This window comes from Pongo pygmaeus, chromosome 6 (assembly GCF_028885625.2).
Source record: "Pongo pygmaeus isolate AG05252 chromosome 6, NHGRI_mPonPyg2-v2.0_pri, whole genome shotgun sequence".
In the NCBI taxonomy this organism is placed as follows: domain Eukaryota; kingdom Metazoa; phylum Chordata; class Mammalia; order Primates; family Hominidae; genus Pongo; species Pongo pygmaeus.
The window spans coordinates 133,584,657-133,602,528 of record NC_072379.2 but is presented as its reverse complement, the minus strand read 5'-3'; the positions used below and the strand labels follow the sequence as shown (position 1 = coordinate 133,602,528).

Here is a 17,872-nt window from a genome sequence, read left to right as displayed (position 1 = left end):
AGTATCTAATAGTCTGTAGATTTTAGGTCTCTGCGTGACTAATGGATGTCAGCTATGCAAGTAATGATTTAGTTCTTGGTCATGTTATAAAAATTAGGGGAAAATAATCACATGCTAAAGATTACTTCATTTTTAACTAATAATCTATTTCTACTTATTTCACATACAAGGTCAGCCTTTTTATTTGTCACAGCCTCTTATAGAAAATTAAAGCAGAATGAAAATGAATGATGGAGAAATTTCTTCTATTTATCACCAGTAAGCTAACTGCTGACAGTGATGAAAGGCAGGAAAACACCAGACAGGGCATATCACGCAAAAAGCACAACCATCTGGAATGAGTGGAGGCAGAGAGGGAAACGAGAAATCCACAGAACAGTCAGAAATCCAGAAGGTGTCACAGTGCAATCACTGATGCTCAAAACCGGTGAACCTGAATCCTCAAGAGTTCACTTGGTTCATGTTACTTAAAAAGAAGGTAACAATACAGTATGTTTTAGTATACATGTAGAACATGACATAAAGTAGTTAAAATTATGGCTGCCGATGATTTCCAAAATTTTAGAGTCAAGATAAATAAACCAAGTATCCTTTTAGTTTCCTTCCCCCTAACTTTCTTCCAGTCAATGACTAAGCCTGTTCTGAAAAGAGGATTGAAACAAAAGAACTGCTCAGGAAACCTACGTCTGGAAACACAGCAATCATTGTTTAAAGTTGGAAGAACATGAGCAAAACTGAAGTCTAGATAATTTACTTGACTTGAAAAACTCTAATTTACTTTCAAGGCCATTTCAACAATTCCTTCCTTTCCTAGCTTCCTTTCATTTCACTACAACGAACCATACAGTCCTTTAGACCAGTGCTTCTCAAAGTGTGGAACCCCAATCAGCAGTATCAGCATCACCTAAAACTTCTAAGAAATGCAGATTCTCAGGGTGCACCCCAGACCTACTGATTCTGAAACTCTGAGGGTGGGACCCACAATCTGTGATACACCAACCTCTCCTGGTGACTCTGATATTTGCTAAAGTCTGAAAACTGCTGCTTCGGGTAACAGGAACGGAAAACACACAAGAGATCTGATTTATAGAACAAGACAATTCTTAAATCTGAAGTGACAAAGGGGGATAGAGGAGTCTATTGTGTAAACAGGGCCTCATTAGCTTAATTTCTAGATTAAGGCCTAGATATCACACTTGGCAACCTCTAATAAGTGGTATATAAAGCTGGTACCTTCTAGGTGTTTTAGGAGTGCCCTACTGCTATTTCCATGAGCAGATATCAGAATGGTTTTGCCACGTAATACTTCAGGAGCAATCCTTTCATTCCAATAGGGAAGGAGTCTCTCCAGAACATCCTTTAAGCTTTCCGACCGTGGCAGTTGATCCAAGGGCACATCGCATACTTTATACCTCCGGTCGTTGTAGATTTCGTGGTAGTAAGGATGAGACTCCTCAATGGGAGGCGGGGTTACATTGTAGCTTCTTCTCCAGAGCCTCACTTGTTCTTCACCATGATTCAAAGCCATTTGCTCCCTGTTGAGACCGATCAAGGCCCCATAGTGACGCTCATTTAGACGCCAGGAGCTTTCCACGGGCACCCATTCCTGCCCTAGCTCTTCCAGGATCAGCCAGGCTGTGTGAATGGACCGATTAAGGACAGATGTGAATACAAGATCAAACTCAAAGTTTAACGCTTTGAGTTGCTTCCCACAGTTCCGAGCTTCCTCCATTCCTTCACTGTTGAGTTTCTGATCCACCCAGCTACAAAAACGGTTCTCCTTATTCCAAGCACCCTCTCCATGTCTTAACATAATAAGTTTGTACTTGGACATACTGATGGCTGAACTTCCCAGGCGTTTTCAAATGGGCTAATATTCAAGGACAGCAATACATCTAGAAAGACAAGAACAACAAGTCTAAGTTATATTCTTCATTCAACTGACAACCTAGGGATAGAAACATCGCTTTACAACACCCAATTTCTAAAAGAAACTGAAATCCCTTTGAACAGTCAGAAATGTGACAACTCATACACTGGGACACATACAGGCATATTCTATAGATATTAATAATTCATTACAGGGAATCTAGTTGACTTAAATTTTCTGATGTTTGGATAGCATGTTAATTGTATGACATAAAATAACAAAACACTTCATTCTAATGGCATGCTGTGTTTCTGCCAGATACAAAGGCAATTTATGCTTACAGTAGAAAGGATTTAATATAATGAGTTACAGACATCTGAAAGAATGACTAGTGGCTGGGAACTCCCAGCTCCCAGCAGCTGACTCTACACTGAAGGCATCCTTTTCACTTTGTTTTCTTGTGTATTTACCAGTCTCACATTCTTATTATAGAAGTTATTAAACATGTTATTTCAGTGCACCACTGCATATATCTGGTATGTATCACTGGCTGGTGGCAACTTGCTCTTCAATGCCACAGGCTACAACACAAAAGAAAATCTAAGGTATGCAAAACACATCAGTTCAACATTCAGACAAATTAAAAGTGATTTAAAGAGACATTAACACCAAATATGGTACACACCTAAATAATCTTGCACCTGCCTCAAGACAGAGTTTTCAGCAGGAATAAATCCAGATGCAAAATAAGCTATCAAATGCAAGCAGCTGAGGGATGCTGCCTGTACAAACAGATCTGGTCTGTAGGAGTGAGAGGAACCACACTGATAAAGAGGCCCCGCCTCCTCCTCCCCAGCCCTCCAGATATCCTACACACACCAGCTACATCTTAGCAGGGGGAGAATCTAGTAAAGGGAGACCAGCAACTCTCAAGCTATGCTGAACTCCTTATGTTTAAGCCGCTGGCCTGAAGATCTGCTGGGCCCACTCTGTCCTTGGAGAATCTGCTGACATGGCTGCTCAGCCCGCCTCTCCTCTCCTTGTGGTGGACACATCTGCACTGACACATGCTTGGTTTACGTGCCCGGCCTCTCTATCTCCGCTCCAGTGTTTTGCACACTGGGTTGTAAAGATTATACGAGCACTACGGCCTGGTCTTCTGCCACTCTTGGCAACTTCCATTAACTGGAGATTTTCTCTCCCACTTAAACTGTGAGTCACCCACAGTAAAATAACAATCCATGGCAAAATGGATTGGAATCTAGATCTAGTTTCTAACCTTTCTTTAGTAATTCCTAGAGATTCTGAAAGGAAAACAGTCTTTAAAATAAGGCTTTATATTTCAATGGAAGGCAAACAGAGGACTTAAAGGAAGACATCAAATTGAGGTGATTTGCAAGTATCGTCATGTGTTGCTTAATGAAGGGAATATGTCCTGGCAAATGCATCATTAGGTGATTTCGTCATGCAAACAACACAGAATGTACTTACACAAACCTAGATGGTATACATATTGTTACTTATGTTTTTTCATATGGAAAGCCAAGTATCCCAGCACAATTACTGAATATCAATCATTTCCCCTACTCGATCTGCAATGCCAATGTCAAGTGCCACATATCAGATGTCTATAAATGCTCCATTACCATCTTACAGGGCCACCATCATTTACGCGATCCATGCTTGACTGAAACATCATTAGGTGGTGCATGACTGAAGTTGAAAGGCTACAGCAGTTAGGATGATGATTTTCCTTTCTTGTTAAGTACCAGGTTGCTGTGCATGTGCAGCAGGGAAGTGCCAGGGAACCAGAAGAGCCTGGGCTCAGGACCCAGATGAAAGCATCCCACAGAGCTGATAATTCCCAAGGAGGAAGTCTCTGTCCTTAGCCTAGAAGAGGCATCAGGGTGGCAGAACAGAGAAGGGAACAAAAGGTATCTAGGCAGTGTTTTGCCAGATGACTGCCTGTGCCCAGGGGCAGAATAGTCATGAGTCTAACAAAGTTCAAGCTTCAGAGCCCCTCACCTGAGAGAAACCAGGTGATGAACATACACACACACACACACACGGAGGGGTGTGTGTAAGTGTGTTAATTTGCAAATGGAAGATATTTTTGCAGTGTTTCTTTACAAAGCCCCAATCCGCCAAGTAGTAGAAGCCTCAGCTCCAGCAAAAACTGTATCTACCCTTTGAATCCATTGATCATTTTGTTTTGTTAGTGGTAGTGGAGGAGGTGGATGGAGAAAAAAGAAGCTATCAACTGTTCCTCTACCTTCATCCTCAGTTTATCTTGTCAAGTGAGAAACCTCCTTAAGTTAATGAAGCCGTTCGCTCTTCAGTTAAAGAAGGGCATGGTTAGACAAATTTTGTAGACAGAAGCACCTTTCCACCATCTTTTGACTATAAACTATATCAAGGGGACAAAACAATGTAGTAACAGCAACATGAACACTCAGGCACCCACCACCAAGCTTTGTGGTATCTTATTCTCCTATATTTGCTTACTGCATTAAAACAAAGTTCTGTTTTCTTTTTACTAAAAAAAACAAAACAAAACAAAACAAAACAAAAAAACACACACCAGAACAGAGGAACAGTACTGCAGTCACAAAAACTATGCAAATACGCATCCTTCCCTCACTCTGAAGCACAGGAATACATTTACGCAGGTGAATACATGATAAAGTACTAAACTAGTATGTCTATCTCAAGAAAACAAAAGGTCACTTTCCTCTCTCCTCCCTAATACTATCAACGGACTTTTCCCACTTAACTGCTGGATACTTACAAAGAAACTGCTGAGGATTAGCTTGCAAACATAGAAACTTCAATCAACATCCACTGGAGCCGATTTACCCAGTGTTTACCAAGAAACACACAACGCTGTAGCCAGTGTGATTGAAAGTTTAAGGCATGGATTGCAAACTCAAATGCCTACAATGGCCAGGCAGCTGTGTGAAGCAGAGTGCAGCTGGACGATGCAGAGTGATGGGCACAGTGAACTGCAAGGAACATGCACGCTTCTCTGAAGGAGGCAACTCTTGTGTAAACAGTAAAAGTTTTCTGATAACCTCATCTCACTGAGCCAACAGCACTGTTCTTAGAACTTTTCTGGAAAACAAAAAGAAGATGGGATTGCTGACATCGAAGACTAGGATGACTGCAAGACGTAGAGTCAGACCACAGAGAACCTTTGAGTAAATAAATGTTTTTTAAAAAAGCTAAAACAATCATTTCAAAATCTCCTAAAAATTCATGTAAAAAATAAAAGGAGTACCTACTACTTAGCTCCAGCCCATTGCCCTGTGATACTGAGCAATTGAGGTTTCTAGATCTTCCAATTAAAAAAAATGAAAACGTGTATTTTTATCTGATATCTGATTTAAATATTAGCAACTAATGTATATTTGTAAAATGTGAGTGAAACAAAACATTTCTTCTGCAGGCTAGATCGTGGCTGCTAGCTTATGACCTCTGACTTAAAGGGAAACCTCCCCTAGGCCACAGATAAATGGTGCAGCCACCATACCCCAGGAGATGGTCAGAACCCAAGCGTCTGGACCACTTAACCAGCTTTCCTGTTATTGCCCAACACAGCCTTTCAAAGGACAGACCCTCTAATCCCCATAATGCTCTGGGCTTCCTTCTCCCTGACCCACCTTTACAGCTCTCCCTCACCAAACCATTTGCTGGTGCCCTGCAGAATTCCTAGCTCTGTCCTCAAACTCCCACTCAGCTTTGAGTGTCAATTGCACTGAAAAAGAACTGAACTGAAAACTACCTCTTCCCAGGTGACACTGCTTCTCTCTCTAGTGGGCGGTGCTTATTCCTCATACCCTAGGGTTAGGTTCAGGTGATGGGCAGCATCCTGCTTCCTCTGCTGACCAAATCGCCCCTCCCCCACCATCCTAGGGAGTTGGGGAGCTTCAATGTTGAAAGTCTTGCTATATTCAGTTGAAGTTCTCTTGCCCTCATTTATTAACAGAAAACTAACAATTAAACTCCTTGAAAATTGAGTATCTTATTTTAAACCCTGAATTCTTCCTATTGGTCTTAGGAAAATGTTCAGAATCCTTCATGTGACCTGCAACACTTTTGTTTTATTTCCTTGAGCATGTCAGGTTCTTTCTTGCCTCAGTAGTTTTGCACACACTGTACCCCATGCAGAACACTCACCCTTCATCTCTTCTCTCCATTGCCACTTCAGTCTCACCCTGCTTTAGGTTAAGCTCTAGTCATCCTTTAGATCAGTTGTGTCCAATCAAGATATAATGCAAGGCACAATGAAGTTTTAAATTTTCTACAAGCCACATGAAAAGGTAAAAAGAAATAGGTGGAATAAATTGTAATATTTTATTTAATCCTATAGGTCCAAAAGCTATCATTCAGACATGAAGTCAAAGGAGATCATTTTGGAACTTTAAGGTGTAACGACTGCCCTATTGGATTGCGGACTTGCATGGGGCCTGCTGTAGCCCCTTTGTTTTGGCCAATTTCTCCCATTTGGAACAGGTGTATTTACCCAATGCCTGTACCCCCATTGTATCTAGGAAGTAACTGACTTGCTTTCAATTTTCTAGGCTTATAGACAGAGAGGGCTTGCCTTGTCTCAGATGAGACTTTGGATTTAGACTTTTGGGTTAATGCTGGAATGAGCTAAGACTTTGGGGGACTGCTGGAAAGGGCATGATTATGTTTTGAAATGTGAGGACATGAGATTTGGGAGGGGCCAGGGTGGAATGATATGGTTTGGCTTTGTGTCCCCAACCAAATTTCATCTTGAATTGTAGTTCCCATAATCCCCATGTGTCATGGGAGGGACCCAGGAGGAGGTAATTGATTCATAGGGACAGTTATCCTCATGCTGTTCTTATGATAGAAAGTGAGTTCTCACGAGGTCTGATGGTTTTATAAGGAGCATTCACAGAGTGCTCACCTATGAATGTTACTTCCATGTTACTTGGCACTGTTTGAATCCTCAACCACCATTCCATGGAGTGGCTACTATGATTACTCCCATTTTACAGATGAAGAAACAGGAGGAGAGGTTAACTTGCCTTAGGTAACAGAGGCTGTAAATGGCAGAGCTGGAATTTAGTCTCAAGAAGTCTATATCTATGCCCTGAACCATTGTGCTACACTGTCACATTGAAACCTGAGGCTCAGTCTTCAGTTCTTGGAAACCCTTTTCTCACTGCTTTAATCACATTAAAATGGATGACTCATAAATTGAAAGCCCCAAATACTCAGTCTCCCTAGCCTGACCAATTAATTCATTCTTCAAACATTTTGCAGATCCCATTTAGGCATGGCCCAATGCTAGGCCTATGAGGAATATGTAATCCAACAAGAATTATGTCTTCAGTACGTGTGTGTGTGTGTGTGTGTGTGTGTGTGTGTGTGTGTGTGTGTGTGTGTGTGTGTGTGTGTGTACCTAAAACTCAAAGTAATTCACACCATGAGAAAGCACTTCATTAGTAAAAGAGAGGCGGGATGGGAGAGAATATTTCTGAGTAAGGCTTCGTGGACACAGTATTTTTTAAGCTGGATTTGGAAAGGCAAGGTTTAGATTTACAGAAAAAAGTAAAGGAATTCCAATCTAGGGGAACAGTGAGTGAAGGCAAAGAACAGGTACATATGGAAAACGGTGAGCCCATTCAAACTGGTTGGAGTATAGCTAGAGTAACCATACATCCTGATTTGCCTAATAAGCAAAAAATATTCTTTCCATAAATGCTACCATAAAATTGAAGTTATGGTTCAAGATTAGCATTCTTTTGGCAAGGTCAAGACAGAGAGGGTGGTTAGGAGAAAGAGGCACATGCATCATTATTACAGAACAGTATTGTCTTAGGCCTGTTTCCCCAACATAATTACTACTAGGGCCCCTTTCACACTTAAGTGTCCCATTTGGAAAATTATATGGCCACCGTAAGTATAGGGTATAATAAGGAAGCAGGAGGAGACTAGCCTAGAAAGATAAGAAAAAATAGTGACCCAAAAAAAGCCTTGTGCCAAAGCATGTAGGTTTTTCTATACATATTGGGACATCATTAGAAGTTTAGTAGCATGCATTTTAGCAGGATCAGATAGTACTTACTTACAGAAATAGACAGGAAAACCCAGGAGTATGAACACTAGCTGAGGGGTTTTTGCAATAATTCTGGTAACACAGAATAAAGACTTGGACCAGAACAATGGCCGTTTAAGTGAGATGAAGGAGATAAATGTGAAAGACACTATAGCTTAGCTCAGATGTTAGCAACTTTTTCTGTAAACCACCAAATGGCAAATTTTTTAGGCTTTCTAGGCTATACTGGTCTCTGCCATAATTAGGTACAATTGTATAATTCTGCCATTGCAGCTGAAAGCCACCATACACAATATATAAGTGAATAAATCTGTTTCAATAAAACTTTAGGTATGGACACTGAAATTAGAATTTCAAATAATTTTCATGCACATGAAATATTAATTTATTTCAACCATTTTACATGTAAAACCCATGCATAGTTTGTGGGCTGTTCAAAAACAGGTAGTAGACACATGATCCAGCAAGCCCACCCCTGGGTATACATCCAAAAGAAAGCAAATAAGTATACTGAAGAGATATCTGCACTCCATGTTTATTGCAGCACTATTCACAATAGCCAAGATATGGACGCAATCTAAGTGCCCATCAACAGATGAACAGATAAAGAAAATTTGGCACATATATACAGTGGAATATTATTCAACCATAAAAAGAATGAAACCCTGTCATTCACAACAACATGGATGGAACTGGAGAGCATAAGGTTAGGTGAAATAAGCCAAGCATGGAAAGACAAATTTCACATGTTTTCACTCATATGTGGGAGCTAAAAATTTTGAAAATTGAATGTATTGCAATAGCAGAATTATGGTTGCCAGAGGCAGGGAAAGCTAACAGGAGTGAGGGGGTTAAAGTGAGGATGGTTAACAGGTACAAAACTATAGTTAGAATAAATAAGATATAGTATTCAGTACCCCAATGGGGTGATAATAATTTATTGCATTTTAAAATAACTAAAATAATGGAATTAGAATGTTCCCAATACAAAAAAATAAATGCATGAGGTAATAGACAAATGCATGAGGTAAATCAATTACCCTGATTTGATCATTACATATTGTATACCTGTACCAAAACATCACATATACCTATAAATACATACAACTATTATGCACCCATAATTTAAAATTAAAAATGTAAATTTTTTTTAAAAAGGTATAGGCCAGAAGCCCTCAATATGTTGATCTTGGCCTAGCTGGATCCCAAACTTAGATCTACTAATGACATCAGCATTTTTAACCTTTAAGCATCCTGTCATAGAATAATCCCAACATTATGAAATCACTCGATTTTATTCTTGGCCAGAACGGCAAGTACCATGAGTAATGGAATCCCATTCATAATTGTTTTTATTCCCCATAGAAGGCAATACTGAAGACATTTAAATCAGTCTGAGTACTTGACTTTTGCTTAACTAAATTATTTAGGAACGGGTTCAAGATTGAACTATAGGGGAATAGGATTCATCCTATTAATCTCCTTCAAAAATATCATCTGTCATTTTGACACACTTTACCCCACTAGACATCTTCATAAATTATCCCATAGTGCCTCACACTTCAGGGGAATGTATACTTGCTCAGGAGTAGGTGCTATGTAATTGCTTTGACAATAAACAAATCAAAGAACATACTTTGCAGGTGACTTATAACTTTCAAAGACCTTTCACTATAAATGTATAGAAATTCCATCTAAGTTAGCTATAAAGCAAAGAATATTCTTTCCATAAATGCCACCATAAAATTGAAACATAAAATTATGATTCAAGATTAGCATTCTTTTTTGGCAAGACAGGGACTATAGATAGGGGAATGACGTACTTGCAAGGCACTGCATTTACTAAGGTTACCCCTCAAATATTTTTGAGATCCCTAAGTACTTTCAACAAATGTAGCATGATCATCTGCTGCTGCTTCCTACTCCTTCATTAAACTATATAATTCCACATATGAAATTATGTGAAATATAATTTCACATTATATTTCTCCCATAACTGAGGCTCCTCTGTTATAAGTACTCCCCATAACTGAGGCTCAACCTGTCTTCCAAACTGACACTCCTGGGACTTTGCTTCCTCCCTTCCTCACGTGTTTGAAAGTTAATAATGCCTAAGACCCTACTGGTACAACGCACGGACAAATAGGGCAAACTACAGGGTAAAGTCCAACTTAAAAACCTAGTTTTTCTTGTATTTCCAACGTTTGAGCAAGAAATTTGATCAGCAATATAATGTTGAAGTTATATAAAATAAGACAAATAGAACCAGAGTCACTTAGATTCAAAGCTCACATTTAAATATTAAATAGTCAGTTGCTACCCTAGACACTCAGATGACATTTTCCTTGGTCCAAACCCCTTATTGTGTGGCTTTGAGCAACTTTTAACCCCCACTGCAATAGGAATCTAACTTTATAGAAGATGTGCCGGCTATTATTTGAGGACAGAGAAAAAGAACCATGTCTTTAACAAATTAAAAAGGAACAGTTCTCAAGGGAAATGACATCTGGGGCTCAGTTCCTTAAGGCTTTTAATGTTTTTTTTGAGACGGAGTCTCACTCTGTGGCCCAGGCTGGAGTGCAGTGGCGCGATCTCGGCTCGCTGCAAGCTCCGCCTCCCAGGTTCATGCCATTCTCCTGCTTCAGCCTCATGAGTAGCGGGGACCACAGGCGCCCGTCACCACACCTGGCTAATTTTTTTTGTATCTTTAGTAGAGACAGGGTTTCACCGTGTTAGCCAGGATGGTCTCGATCTCCTGACCTCGTGATCTGCCCGCCTTGGCCTCCCAAAGTGCTGGGATTACAGGCGTGAGCCACCATGCCCCGCCAAGGCTTTTAATGTCTTAACAAACTATGCCTTCCCCCAAATCAAGTTCACTATTAGAAGTTCAAACACAACTGTACGTAAAAGTGTTCCATGGTCTATTACTTTTCCTAAGGCTTTGTAGAAACTTTTTCATCTGTACTTGGAGTTATAAGAACATCTTTTTACCAGGAGCAAATGTTACCACTCACAGGTGTTTTCCAGACACTAAAACCCTCTCATTCACCAATCTTACATCTACTAATATTTCCTACTGATTGCTTGTTACAAGAATAACCAACCATAACAGGCAGGCCCCTACTCATGGGGAAGAGATATACATGTGTAATGAGATGTGCATTTGCTCAGGGCATGTTGCATGTTCCAGCCTGCATGGCCTCACCACTGTGGACAACACCCACTCATGACGGACCCCTCCTTCCTATCTCTGGTCACTGTCTTCCCCAGGGTAGTAGCTTTTATCAACACAAACTGTTTCCACCAAATCCCAAAAGTCTAAAGTAAAAACAACCTAGATATGAGCCCAGCTTTGCTACTGACTGACAATGTGATCTTAAGTAAGCTATTTAAATTCTTTGAACCTCAGGTTCCATATCTATAAAGATGAGGATCATGAACTACTGTTCTCAGGGGGCTATCAGGAAGATTAAATGAGATTACGGTGAAGCACTCTACCAAAAAGTGAGAGGTAGAATGGAGCAGACTTTGACTAACTCATAAATAATGGCACAGATCTTAGGCCCATCAAAGCAATTCCACCTTGCGGATGATATGAGCAGAAGCAAAAGCTGGGAATAAAGTAAAATGAAGGGAGGAATTAGAGGAGAAATGCTTAAATTAGGTGGTAGAAGGAGGAATGCAATCAAATATTGTGGGATGGAAGAAGGTGATGGTAAGATACCTCAGAAGCTTACCAAGTACTAATATTCTGCAATCCAAATGCTTTAATGAAGTGGTTAACATTTAATTTATATTTTACAAAGTATGTTTTCCTCATATTTGTGGCCAAGTTTCAGCAGAAGGGTTTTGTTATTAAGTAATACTTTTTGTCCTCTTTTGTCCTGCCACCCATATAAACATCTTTCATATCAGATTTCATTCCAAGGATGTTTCAAGAAACCATTCGGTTCAAACACTTTTGTGACCTCTGTTCTTCAGGCCCCAGACACACAAAGATGAAGGCCAGGTGAATTTAGGTGCATCAATCATTACTTAAAATGTGCCTCTTAATCTCAACCAACCACAGCAGGCAAAAGAGGAAGAAAGACTAAAAGCTCTACCCAAACACTAACAGTGGTTGCTTCTAAGTGACATTTTTCTGCCACATTATACTTCTGTATGCTCCAAATTTTCTATGATAATCTGGTTTGATTTAAATATGAACACAAAAGAGTATATCCTTGTAATGGGGACAAAAATAGGAAGATCAATAAGACCTAGTATTTGCTAGCACAACAGGGTGACTATAGTAAAAAAAAAATTTAATTGTAAATTTTCAAATAACTAAAAGAGTATAATTGGATTGTTTGAAACATAAAGGATAAATACTTTTGGTGACAGCTACCCTATGTACTCTGATGTGATTATGCATTGCATGCCTATCTCACAATATCTCATGTAACCCATAAATATATACACTTACTAGGTACACACAAAAATTAAAAATTAAAAAACAAGAATACATCCTTGAAGCTGGGAACTTTTACTTGCTAATAGATGGTACAGAATTTACTGCAATGAGATTCTGCTTGTATACTAATCATTTTTACTTTAAAACAGACTTTTAATACAGAGTTTATGCCTCAGATATAATTTAATGCAACATCTGCTTTCTAAAGATGCAAAAATCGAGGTGGTAGGATCGCTTGAGCCCAGGAGGCAGAGGTGGAGGTTGCAGTGAGCAGAGATCGCGCCACTGCACTCCAGCCCGGGCAACAGAGCGAGACCCTGTCTCAAAAAAAAAAAAAAAAAAAAAAAAAGCAAAAATTAAGAGTCACAGTTGAAATGATTTGTTTAAGATCACACAAATAGTAACAGCTTCAGGGCTAAAGCCGATGTTCTTGATTTCTAACTCAGAGCTCCTTCCACTATGACACTGTTTGAATTATGCTTCTCTGAAGTCCACCACCAACTGGGGAGCATCTGCGGTGTATGAGGTGCTACTGGAATACAAAGATGGCTAAGAAAGAGTTATTCCCTGGACTCACGGGAGGCAGTTTAAACAAAAAAGAAGGCCGGCGCGGCAGCTCACACCTGTAATCCCAGCACTTTGGAAGGCCGAGGCGGGCAGATCACCTGAGGTCAGGAATTCGAGACCAGCCTGGCCAACATGGTGAAATCCTGTCTTTACTAAAAATACAAAATTAGCTGGGCGTGGTGGCGCATGCCTGTAATCCCAGCTACTCGGGAGGCTGAGGCAGGAGAATCAATTGAATCCGGGAGGCGGAGGTTGCGGTGAGCCAAGATAGCGCCATTGCACTCCAGCCTGGGCAACAGAAGCGAAACTCCGTCTGAAAACAAACAAACAAACAAAAAAAAGAAAGAAAGAAAAAAGACAAGGCCAGGCGCGGTGGCTCACGCCTGTAATCCCAGCACTTTGGGAGGCCGAGGAGGGCAGATCACCTGAGGTCAGGAGTTCGAGACCAGCCTGGCCAACATGGTGAAACCCCGTCTCTACCAAAAATACAAAAATTAGCCAGGCGTGGTGGCCTATGCTTGTAATGCCAGCTACTTGGGAGGCTGAGGCAGGAGAATCGCTTGAACCCGGGAGGCGGAGGTTGCAGTGAGCCGAGATCAAGCCACTGCAGTCACTCCAGCCTGGGCGACAGAGCGAGACTCCGTTTCAAAAAAAAAAAAAAAAGACAAATTGACATGAGTTCTGCTTTCACTATTAAAAAAACCTTTAGTACCTACAGGTGAAACTTAGCTTTTGATTTTTCCCCTTCTTGGAAAGAGTCTGCATTTAGTCAACTAACATTCTAGTACCACTCACAAGCTAAAGATCTTCCGTAATTTGCAAGGGAGGCAGTAGAGGAATAAGAGTTATAATAAGTTAGCTAACAACCAACTATTCTTTAAAGCTTAACTGTAATTATGCATTTCATTTACCTTCTCTAGTGTAATACCAGCCCGTCCCTTAGAAAAGAGGAAAATACACTTATGTTTTTATTTCTAGTGGTTCTAAGAACTTGTGATTTGGCTCCAGATGCCTACATGAAAACACTGCATATATTCACCTCCTTCTCTTTTCACCGCATTCGAGTTTTTCTGTCTACTACACAAAATGATAGATAGGGCCAGGTCTGCCAGAGCCCTAAATACAGCGGCATCGCCCTGCTTCCTTCCAGGGGATCCTACTATTGGAAGGGCTCTGCCACACAGTGCCTCAGACGTCCAGAAGAGAGTTTATCTTCCCTCCAGCTTCTACATATTCTTGCCATAAGGACAGCACTACGAAAGCGGGCTCCTCCTCTCAGTTGACAGAACTGTGACTGCCTGTGAGGCTCATTCTGAGAAAGGGACAAGGGAAAGGGACCGGGGCGATAAGTGAGGGTCCCAGCTTGAGGGCTGGAGTGAGCACCAGACTCCCACCAACGACTAAACCGGGGGAAGAAACTGGCCTTCCCCGCACCCAAAAATAAAACATCACATCACTAAAAAATGTAAACGTTCGCAACATTTTCTAAAACAAAACCACTCACCTGCAAAGGGGCTACCAGCAGCAGCAGCCGCTCCTCCGAGCCGCCGAGGAACCACCGCCTCCTAGGACTCATCACTGCCCCCGGCATCGACGCTCTTTTCTAGCCCCTGAACCAGACGTGGGCAGGTCCTAGGGCTCTGCCTATTGGAAAGTCGAACTGTCACTCATCCACGGTCCCGGCCTACTCCCGGGACCGGAGAGGTCTCTTCCGTTTACCAAATCCCGGGAGTAAGAAGTGGGGCTCTGATTGGTTCGCTATAGAGACGAGCACATACCTGAACCAGTAAGGAGTTGGCTTCGACGCCAGCGGGCAGGCTTGGGCCCAGGGAAGTAGAAAAACACACCCTGGAGCGTCGCTGGGCCAAAACCTCGGGTCCGGGGAGCATCTTAGCGGTTTGAGGTTCTAGAAAGCGTTTAACGATTTAAGAGGAACACCTGCGAGTGAAGACAGGTGTCAGCGGACTCTTGGAAGAGAGGAGGTGATGTCTCTTTTACTTATGGGAAATTTAGGGATTGAAACCTGAAGACGAAGCCGAGCTATCCTCCCAGAAGAAGCTCCTTTCGCACAAATTACTCGTGGTTGAAAGTCTTAAGTCGTGATTAAAACAAATGCCTTTAAAGTGCCCGATTTATAGGCAGTAACGCATCCTTACTTTCTCTTACCGCTTTTATAGGGATTCCCCTTAGGCAGTTTGCTGACAGTGTTTTAGGTGGGGAAGAAAAGTGATGAATGGAATGCCGTAAAAGCTTATTGCACAGAGGAGGGGAGGCTGGAGTGGAATGAGAGAATGACAAATTTGGAGGCGACAATAATTGAACAAGAGAAATCTATGAAAACACCGGAAACCTGGCACGAGGCCTTAAAAGCTTCTAAGCAGGCTTGAACTACCACACGAGGTTTTGAAGCATATGTGTCAGAACTTTTGGGTGGGCGGGAAAGATAAGGAATGTTATGGGAGATTCTCTTCTTAGAAGCTATCCTACTTAATGTTTCGTGTCCTCCTGTGATTTTTTCCTGTTTAATTCTCCTAACAAATGCATTAGGTTTGTGACAGGCAAGCAAGTCCTCAGAATAATTATACATACAGTTGAAAAGATTATCTTTCCACATTTGAAATTCTGTGACACACTCTTTATTGAACTCATTAAGACTTAATCGTAGCCAGTTCTGTATCTCATTTATCCATCTTAGAGCATGACAGTTCCTCCTGGGATATCAAAGAACAGAACTTTACTTCCGGGACGGCGCTAATCCAAGGCTTGACAGGTCCCAGCAGGTGACAGGTCCCATCTAGTGATAGTTAGAATTTAACTTGCACAAGATTAACTAGAGTTCAGGCCAGAACAGCTGGAAGAAGCAGCTTCCAAATCTTATACATTTGCCCTCTTGCTTTTTTCTCAATATCAGTTGAGGACAAAGTAAGGAGAAAGCTTTTCTTCTACAGTGTAATAAAGCTCCTATTCAGAGTGCCCACCATCCATACTCTGGAGGCTAAAGACAGTCATTCCCAAGTGGCAGTCTTGTGGCATTTGGCATTTAGGGCTACTTAGTCTGGACTTAAGGGCGCCTACTCATTGGATTTAAGTTTACAGTTCTTATGGACACCCATGGAATGCTAGCTTGTCACATAAAACCTTAACAATATCAAACATCACTTGCCTTTTAGAATCATTCGCAAGAGTATGTGGCTTATGAATAAGTCATTTTGATATAAGATGGAAGCAGTTGTATCAGTGATTCTGTCTAAAAGGAATTAAAAAGCAAATTTTCATCAGGAGCAAGCATGTTTGTAAGACAAATGTGCACAGAGACTAACAATTTCAGGAGTTACTTTTGCCCTATGGCAAGATTGTTCTCCATACTTAATTATGGTACAGTATCATATCCTGAACCCTGTGTCCTGGTCTATTTGATGAGCTGTCTCCCTTATGAATTTTTAAATAACGAGGTCGTGGTTCACAAATATGATCATAAATCCATTTAAGGCAAAGATGAACTCCAAAGAATATTAGACTTGTACAAACTTAGTACTTGACAGGGCTTTGGAAATTAAACTCTAACTCCTTGTTGTACAGATAAAGAAACTGAAGCTTAAGTGATGTGCTCAGAATTACTTGGTTGGGGACAAATCTTGGGCTAGGACCCAAGGTTGCTAATTCATATAATTCTGGGAAAAATGCTTCCTCTTCCTGCTGCCTTCTCCTCCTCACCCCAAAAGCAATGTATTTTTTTTAATTAAGATTAATTTTAGGATTCACTTCCATTGAAGACCAATCATGAGGACTTCAGTTCTGATACAGCAGGTGATATAGATACTATGAAAATAATTGAGTGTCATCAAACAACTTTTGATGTAGTCTCACTTTTATCCAAACAAGAAATGAAAAGCAATAAATTATTATAGCTATGTTGTCTCTTTGTCTTCCTTTCTGTTAGAAGTGTGTATCAAAAAGTCAATATTAACCCATGTGATACTTTGAGTTTTAGTTGAAAATTGTCTTCCTTGTGACCTGAATAAATCACTATTTTATTGATAGCATACATACCTGATCAAAATAATTTCACAGTTATGTGCACAGAGCCTCTAGCCTTTTCCACGTATGGCTGAATTGGTCCACTGTGCATCAAAACATCATCCACAGACCTAGGCTATTCTCCCTTTTGCTAGCCTAGCAAAACCATTGGCTCCCTCCTTCCAGCAAACTCCAGAGTTAGCTAGTTCTATATCCCATGTACAGGAGTGTCTCCTTTTCTTCACAGTATCAGGACACACCATGAGTTGGTTATTTGCTGCCAGTGTTTAGTCTCCAACTGTACCCTACTTACTTCAGGGTCAGATTAAAATTTACCACTCATAACCTAGTATAATAGACCTATGTGTGGCCCCCATCATTGACCTCCTAAGTACAAGACTCCCTTTTCTGAAACTAAAAACTGGAAATGCTGTAATGGATCAGCCATCCAGACCTCTCAGAAGGGACCTTAAAGTCTGTCCTTTCTTTCAAAAGTTAAAACTTAGAATTGTCATCTTCCTCACAGAGTAGGGTGAAGAATCATGGAGGCAGTTTTGGAATAGCTTTGCAATCTTTGAAGCACCTTGTGTCTGTCACTTTCCAGCACTGGGAACTTAGGGGCTTAATTGGACTCACAGTTCCGTGTGGCTGGGGAAGCCTCACGATCATAGCTAACTCTAGAGTTTGCTGGAAGGAAGGAGCCAATGGTTTTGCTAGGCTAGCAAAATGCAGAATAGCCTAGGCAAATTTCTTGACCTCAGCCTCAACGTCTTTATCTGTTAAATAGAGATAATATCCAAATCGCTAATGAGAAAATTAAATGGGATAATGTGGTGTGTGCCTGCCACATGGAAAGCATCTCATAAATGGTAGT

General features: G+C 40.9%; 1 protein-coding gene and 1 long non-coding RNA gene across 6 annotated transcripts in view; one reads left to right on the top strand and one right to left on the bottom strand.

Moving 5' to 3' along the window:
- BPGM (bisphosphoglycerate mutase) overlaps positions 1 to 15,274 on the bottom strand; it is a 36,160-nt gene extending 20,886 nt beyond the window's left edge. For 2 of the 5 annotated variants that reach the window (XM_054494602.2, XM_063667855.1), the window contains exons 1-4: positions 14,486 to 15,274; positions 6,047 to 6,170; positions 4,659 to 4,981; positions 1,234 to 1,895 (exon numbers count right to left, since the gene is read on the bottom strand). In XM_054494602.2, coding sequence (XP_054350577.1) covers positions 1,234 to 1,834 — 601 coding nt within the window. In that variant the 5' untranslated portion in view covers positions 1,835 to 1,895; positions 4,659 to 4,981; positions 6,047 to 6,170; positions 14,486 to 15,274. The remainder of the gene's footprint in view (positions 1 to 1,233; positions 1,896 to 4,658; positions 4,982 to 6,046; positions 6,171 to 14,485) is intronic. The other 3 variants (XM_054494601.2, XM_063667854.1, XM_054494605.2) reach the window with 2 other exon arrangements.
- LOC134739895 (uncharacterized) lies at positions 14,817 to 16,896 on the top strand. Its single transcript, XR_010126992.1, has 2 exons — positions 14,817 to 14,963; positions 15,159 to 16,896. It is a non-coding gene; the product is annotated as an uncharacterized LOC134739895 (long non-coding RNA).
- The last annotated feature ends 976 nt before the right edge of the window (positions 16,897 to 17,872 follow it).